This window comes from Penaeus monodon, chromosome 13 (assembly GCF_015228065.2).
Source record: "Penaeus monodon isolate SGIC_2016 chromosome 13, NSTDA_Pmon_1, whole genome shotgun sequence".
NCBI classification, from domain to species: Eukaryota; Metazoa; Arthropoda; class Malacostraca; order Decapoda; family Penaeidae; genus Penaeus; species Penaeus monodon.
Window position 1 is genome coordinate 3,859,292 of NC_051398.1, and position 7,500 is coordinate 3,866,791.

Consider the following 7,500-nt stretch of genomic DNA (forward strand, 5'->3'; position numbering starts at 1 on the left):
GCGGGGGGGGGGGGGGGGCGAAGGTAGGTTGTTGGCCGTAGGTTGCATTGCGATTTATTTGAGATTTATGGCTGACTGGTTGTTGGTTGTTGGTTCGTTAAGTGTAGGTTGTTGGCCGTAGGTTGCATTGCGATTTATTTGAGATTTATGGGCTGACTTCGTGTTGACTTTTGACTGTTAACTGTAGGACTGTAAACTGTAATTTTGTATATGGTTGACTAAATTAAAGGTTGGCTGTACTTGTTTTAGACAGGGACTATAGGCTTTTGACCGGTATATTGTAGTTTAACTGTAGATTGTAGACCATAAAGTGTGGTCAGGCTTGAAATGGCATCCACAAGGAACGAGCAGGGTTATAAGAGGGTTTTAAGGGTTGAATAATGCAGGGAGAGAGGGAGGGAGAAAGGGAGGGAGGGAGAAGGGAGAAGGGAGAGGGAGAAGGGAGGGGGGGGGAGAGAGAGAAGAGAGGGTGAGAGAGAGGGAAGAAGGGAGGGAGCGAGAGGAGAAAGGAGAGGAGTGATCGAGGGGAGGAAGGTACTGAGAGAGGTAAGGGAGGAAAGTAGACGGGAGAGGCGAGTATGAGGAGAGGAGAGACGGCTTAGAAAGGGAGAAGGAGTGAAAGGGAGACAGACAGAAATATAGATAGACAGAGACAGAGGGAAGAGGGGCTGACAGACAGACACACAGACAGAGACAGAGGGAGAGAAAGGGAGACAGATAGACACAGACAGAGAGGGATAGAAAGGGAGACAGATAGACACAGACAGACAGAGAGAGAGAGAGAGAGAGGGGCAGGGAAAGGGAGACAGACAGACAGACCGACAGACAGAGTTCCTAACGTGTTGTGCTGGTTAAGACTGCATAAGAGAGACGGCCACCATGCAACGGAACCTGGTGTCGCCCTCTCCTCTAAAGGGGAGCAGTCAGATAGGAATTTTTGCTTCTTGTTCTTTTCTTTGTTATTGTTTTCTTGTTTTTGTTCTTTTTTTTCCTTGTTTTTTTTTGTTTGACTTTTTTCCTTTCTTTTTCTTTGTCTTTTTCCTTTTTTTTACTACTTGTTCTTGTTCTTTCCTTCTATTTTTCTTGTTCCGTTTCTTCTTGATCTTTTTCTTGTTCTCCTTTTATTTCTTGTTCTTGATGTTGTTCTCCTCCTCCTCCTCCTCCTCCTCCTCCTCCTCCTCCTCCTCCTCCTCCTCCTCCTCCCTCCTCCTCCTTCTTTTTTCTTCTTCTTCTTCTTGTTCTTTTTCTTCTTCTTTTCTTTCTTTTTTCTTCTTCTTGGTGTTTTTCTTCCTTCTTTTGTTCTTGCCTTTTTGTCCTTCTCCTTCTCCTTCACTTTCTTCTTCTTCTTCTTTATATTTATTAACTTATCTCCCTCAAAACTTCTCTCTTCATTCTCCCTCTCCTCCGTCCTCTCTCATCCCCATTACCCCTCCTTCCCCCTCCTCCCTTCTCCTTCCCCAACCCCTCTTTTCCCTCCCCCCTTCTCCCTCCTCCCTCCCCCATCCCCCCTTCTCCTTCCTCCCTCCCCCATCCCCCCTTTTCCCTCCTCCCTCCCCCCTCCCTTCTCCCTCCTCTTACACGCCTTCATCCAGAATTATCGCGGATTAGTTAGGGGATTTCTTCTTCTCGCTTCGTCTTTTCCCGATGAGTCACCCGCTGAAATTTTTTAATGAGGAGCTTGGACGGGGAGGCCTTCTGGCTGAGTGGGTGTGGAGTGGGAGGAGTGGGAGGCTTAAAGAAGAGTGTGTGTGGGGGGGGTGGAAAAGGGGTGGGAGTGGGAAGAGAAAGAAGAGTGGGAGAAGGAGACTTTAGGAGCAGTTGGAGTGGGAGGCATACAAAGGAATGGGAGTTGGAAGAGTGGGAGGAGTGGGAAAGGAGTGTGAGTGGGAGAGAGAAGGAGGCTTAAGGAGGGAGTGGGAGTGGGAGTAAGAGTGGGAGGCTTAAGGAGGGAGTGGGAGTGGGAGTAAGAGTGGGAGGCTTAAGGAGGAACGACCCGCGGAAGATCGTGGAGGCATTGGGGCCATTTTTGGGCTTGTATGGGCCGGAGGACTCGCTGTGCCGGAGCGGAGGGCGGGTTTGATCATTCTAAGGGCGGAGCCAAACGGTCGCTTGTTTTGTGTTTGTGTGTATTCATTTGCTTAGGGTTGTTGTGTTGTTGTTTTGTTGTTGTTGTTGAATATGCCATGTTGCGTGTTATTTTCTAGTTGGTTTTGTTTTACGATTGAAAGTTCGTTTTGCCATATTCCGTGTAATGTTATTTTTCATTGTTTTGTCTTATTGCTTGTTTATGTTGTGATTCTGTTATCGTCGTCTTTGACTCCTTCCGTTTTGTATTTTTATTGTTTTTTCATGTTTTGTGGTATTTTTATTGTTATTCTTATTTCGTGTTTTATGGTATTTTTATTGTTATTTTTTTACTTATTTCGTGTTGTGGTATTTTTTTATTGTATGTTTCTTGGTATCGGGATGTTTGCTGTATTCTCTCGTCACCATTTCCCTTGTTTGGCTTTCAGGTAGTGATTGGTTTCCCTGACCTTTTTTTGGTACCATTCACTGCCCTATTCTCCCTTCTTTCTCCCTCTCCTTCTCCCTCTTATTCTCTCCCCCTCCTCCTCCTTCTTCTCTCTCCCTTTACCCTTGTTCTCTCCCTTCCCGCCCCCCCTCCCTCTTATATTCTTTTTCATTCTCCCTCTTCCTCTCCCGCCCCCCGCCTTCCTACCCCCTCCTAACCCTTCCCCCTCCTAACCCTTCCCCCCTCCTAACCCCTTCCCCCTCCTAACCCCTCCCCCCTCCTAACCCCTCCCCCCTCCTAACCCCTCAACCCTAGCAAGCAAGTCTTCCCCTTCATGATTTGCTTTTGAAATATGTGCGCCTCCGCCCTCGGTTCTCTCCTCTCTCCCGATTTTTATTTTTCGCTTCCAGTCTGCTCCACTCGCTATGCCCTTCCCTCTCCCCCCCTCCCCCTCCCGCTCTCTCTCCCTCTCTTCCTTTCACTTTCCTTTTGCTCTTCCAACGTTGGTAATTTTTCGTTCGTTCGCGCTCCGTTTTTTTTTTTCCTCTTTTTATTTTTAATTTCATTTTTTTTTTCTTTTTCTCTGTGTCTCTTTCTCATTTCTGTTATTTCTCTCTTTCTCTCTCTCTCTCTGTCTCTGTCTCTGTCTCTGTCTCTTCTCTCTCTCTCTCTCTCTCTCTCTCTCTCTCTCTCTCTCTCTCTCTCTCTCTCTCTCTCTCTCTCTCTCTCTCTCTCTCTCTCTCTTTCTCTCTCTCTCATTCCCATTCCCTTTCCCTTTCCCTCTCCTTCCCCCTTTCATTCCTTATCTCACCGGTTCCCTCTCTCCCTCTCCCTCTCATCCCTCTCCATCTCCTTTTCCCGCTCTCTATCCCTCCAGCCCCCCCCCTCCTTCTCCCTCTCTCCCTCCTTCTCCCTTTCTTCACTGTGTCATCTTATGGATCTTTTACTACCTGGGTTTAAGCCTCGGATCAGCGTGCCGCCGTCCACATCAGACTCTGCCTCTCTCTCTCTCTCTCTATTCTTCTTCTCTCTTCTTTCTTTTTTTTCTCTTCTTTTCTCTCTCTCTCTTCTTTCTTTTTTTCTTCTTTTTGTCTCTTTCTCTCTCTTCTTTCTTCTTTTTCTTCTCTCTCTCCTCTCTCTCCTCTCTCTCTCTCTCTTTCTCTCTCTCTTCTCTCTCTCTCGTCTCTCGTTCTCTTGTCTTTCCTCTTCTCTCTCTCTTTCTCTGTCCTTCTCTCTCTTCTCTCCCTTCTCTCTCCTTCTCTCTCTCTCTCTCTCTCTCTCTCTCTCTCTCTCCTTCTCTCTCTCCCCTCTCTCTCTCTCTCTCTCTCTCTCTCTCTCCTCTCTCTCTCTCCTCTTCTCTCTCTCTCTCTCTCTCTCTCTCTCGTTTTCTCGTTTCTCTTGTGCTTTTCCTTGTTTTCCTCCCTTCTCTTATCGTTTCTTTGTGGTCTCCATTTCTCTCTGTTCTTATCTTTCCTTTTTTTCTTTTTACTTTTTTTGACGTCCCCTTTGGTTCATTTATTTTTTCTATGTTATTCGATCATTCTCTAACCCATTTTTATTGTCATTTATTTTATCATTTATTATTATTTATTAGTTATTCTATCATTTTTCTTCTTTACTTTTTCTTTCTCTTACTCTTCTTCCCCATTTTCCTTTTCCTTTTCCTTTCCCCTTCATTTCCTTTCCTTTCCCTCTCCCATTTTTTTTCCTGTTTTCTCGCTTCCATCGTCATTTAACCCTCTTCACTCTACCATTTTCGCAAATTTATACGCCGGCGAACTTTCCTGGCGCTTGTGAGAGTGTGCTCGGGTGTACCCCCCCCCACCACCACCACCCCATCCCCCACCAGCTCCCCTCCCTTTCCAGCTCTTCCTCCAACACTCCCACGCACCTCACTTCGCCTCCTCCACTCCCCTCTCTCTTCTCTTCCCTCTCCTCTTCCTCCTCTCCCCTCTCCTCTTCCTCCTCCCCTCCCCCTCTTACTTCTCTCCTCCCTCCTCTTACTTCTCTCCCCCCTCTTCCTCCTCTCCCCTCTCCCCCCCCCCCCTCCCACACGCCTCACTTCGCTCCCGCACATATTCTTGTGGCAGTTTGGCGACACCTTCATCTCCCTCTTTCGCTCGCCGCCTCTGTTTACCGAATTTCAGCCATGAAAAGGTCTTCTCGGGGGAGGCTATTGGGGAGGTGCCTCTCGGTTTCTCTATCTGTCTGTGTCTCTGTCTCTCTCTCTCTCTCTCTCTCTCTCTCTCTCGTCTTTTCTCTCTCTCTCCTCTCTCTCTCTCTCTCTCTCTCTCTCCCCCTCTCTTCTCTCTTCTCTGTCTCTGTCTCGTCTCTGTCTCTCTCTCTCTGTCTCTCTCTCTGTCTCTCTTCTGTTTCTCTCTCTCTCTTTCTCTCTCTCTCTCTCTCTCTGTCTCTCTCTCTCTCTCTCAAATACACTCCTGTTTTTCTCACAGCTAGGTATAGTAACTTAGTTTTCTTTTTTCTGTCTATTATATCCTTCTCTTTCCCCCCTCTCCCTCTCTCCCCCTCTCCTCCTCTGCCCATCTCACTTCCGTCTTTCGCCCTCTTTTCCTCCGAATTCTTATCTTTTCTTCATTCGTTGAAGTGACTTCAGTTCGGAAAATATTCAGAAAATGTCACGAGAATGTGTAGTTGTTGTTTTTCGTTTTTGTTTGTGTGTTTGTTTTGAATGCTGTCGTGTGTTCGTATCATTGCTTGTTTTTGTTCTGCATAACGTTTTTAGTTGACTGAAATTACATGGCATCCGTTATTGTCTTTGTTTGTATTGTTTTTTTTCTGTATTCTGGACGTTTATTATCCTCTTTTCTTACCAGTTCTCTGTTTTCTTTCTCTTTCTCTCACTTTTTCTTCTCTTTCTCTCACTCTCTCCCTCTTTCTTTCTTTCTTTCTTTCTTTCTTTCTTTCTTTCTTTCTCTCTCTCTCTCTTTCTCTCTCTCTCTCTCTCTCTCTCTCTCTCTCTCTCTCTCTCTCTCTCTCTCTCTCTCTCTCTCTCTCTCTCTCTCTCTCTCTCTCTCTCTCTCTCTCTCTCTCTCTCTCTCTCTCTCGGAAATCTCGCATGGAAGCAGGTGGAGATAAGGCGGATGTTTAGAGGCGGGTAGATAAGGGCTCCCCCCCCCCCCTTTGTCACGTGATACATGTGCTGCTTTTTAACGAGGTTGGCGTCGACACACGAGGGTTTGCGAATGGATTCAGGTCACACGTAATAAAAGGGATTCTCATCTTTTGCTATCTCTCTCTCTTCTTCCGTCTCCATTTCTTGTTTATTCTTCCTTTTTCTCCTCTCTCTCTCTCTCTCTCTCTCTCTCTCTCTCTCTCTCTCTCTCTCTCTCTCTCTCTCTCTCTCTCTCTCTCTCTCTCTCTCTCTCTCTCTCTGTATGTGTATGTGTATGTATGTGTGTATGTGTATGTGTATGTGTGTGTGTAGTGTGTGTGTGTGTGTGTGTGTGTGTGTGTGTGTGTGTGTGTGTGTGTGTGTGTGTGTGTGTGTGTGTGTGTGTGTGTGTGTGTGTGTGTGTGTGTCTTTATCTATCCCTCTCCCTTCCTATCTTGTTGTAGAGGGAGAGGGAAGAGAGAGGAGGCAGAAGGAAGAAATAAAAAAATGCGAGAAATAGGGAGGGATAAGGAAAAGGAAGAAAAGAGACCATATAAAAACAAGGACAGAAAGACTTGGTTAAGTGATAGAGAGAGAGAGAGACAGAGAAATAGGTTAAGAATGTTTTTAACACTTATCGCATAAATGTTGCTTTCATTGTAAACCAAAACGTGAAATCGCTTTAAAGGATTATCGAAAGAAGGGCTTAAAAAAAATTGAAACATTAACATTAAAACATGAAAAAAAAAGTTTTAAATTGTCTGAAAAAGAAAGTATAACGATTTATTATGACAAAATGTGTAATGATTTATAGTGCTGATTTATTACACTGTTGTTATCGTCATAATCGTCATTATTATTAATTGTTTGTTGGTGTTGGTGTTGTTATTATTATTATTATTATTATTATTATTATTATTATTATTATTATTTATTAATTATTAGTTATTATTATTATTATTATTATCATTATTATTATTATCATTATTATTATTATTATTATTATTATTATTATTGTAATTATTAGTAGTATTTTCATCATCATGACCAGTACCACCACAATCGCCACCAATTTTTCGAAATAATTTTGATTGTCTGCAAATATTTATTATGATTTTTATTAAACACTTACTATTGCCATTTTTATTCCCTCATTTTTCTTTTCAATTTGTTGTTCTCATGTTTAATCTTCACTTATAATTAGCATTTTCTTTCTCCAATTATTGTTATTCATATTCATTCCTTGTTTCCTCTTTTCATTCTCCACTATCCTTATCTTTCTTCGCCACATTTATTGCCATATTCTACCTTTTCTCATCTTTCTTCTTCACAATTCTTGTTTTCACACTCTACTTTTTTTTTTTTTTTTTTTTTTTTATTCTCCGTTATTCTTATCTTTATGCTCTATTATTTTCATTTTTATTTTCTACTATTGTTGTTTTTCGTTTCCAGAATTCTCGTCTTTTTTCTCTCCACTATTTGCAGCCGTGTTTTCCTCTATTTTTATCTTCATTCTTCACTATTTTCTTCTTTGTTTTCCCCAATTCTTATTTTTCCTTTCCCCAATTCTTGTTTTTTTTTAATACTATCTTTATTCCCCACTATTTTTTTTATTACATTCTCCACTATTTTTTTATTTTGTTCTCCATTTCCATCGTTATTCTCCATTCTTATTCCCTCTTTCATTCGTTTTCGGCAGTCTTGACGGAGGAGGAGGCGCTGACGCTGCCCATCATCAGCCCCGAGGACGTCCTTCGCCTCAACAAGATCACGGAGAGTAAGTACCGACGTGTTCCTTGAGTCGCACTTCTTCGAGGAGGAGGTGAGGGAGGGAGGGAGGGAAGGGTGGGAGGGTGGGCGTTTCTCCTTGAGTATC

The 7,500-nt window shown here is 43.5% G+C and overlaps 1 protein-coding gene across 1 annotated transcript in view; it reads left to right on the plus strand.

Moving 5' to 3' along the window:
• Positions 1 to 7,500, plus strand: part of LOC119580039 (protein unc-119 homolog B-like) — a gene marked incomplete at its 3' end in the record, with an annotated part of 108,420 nt that overhangs the window by 32,896 nt on the left and 68,024 nt on the right. The window contains 1 exon segment of the mRNA XM_037927929.1: positions 7,324 to 7,401. Coding sequence (XP_037783857.1) covers positions 7,324 to 7,401 — 78 coding nt within the window.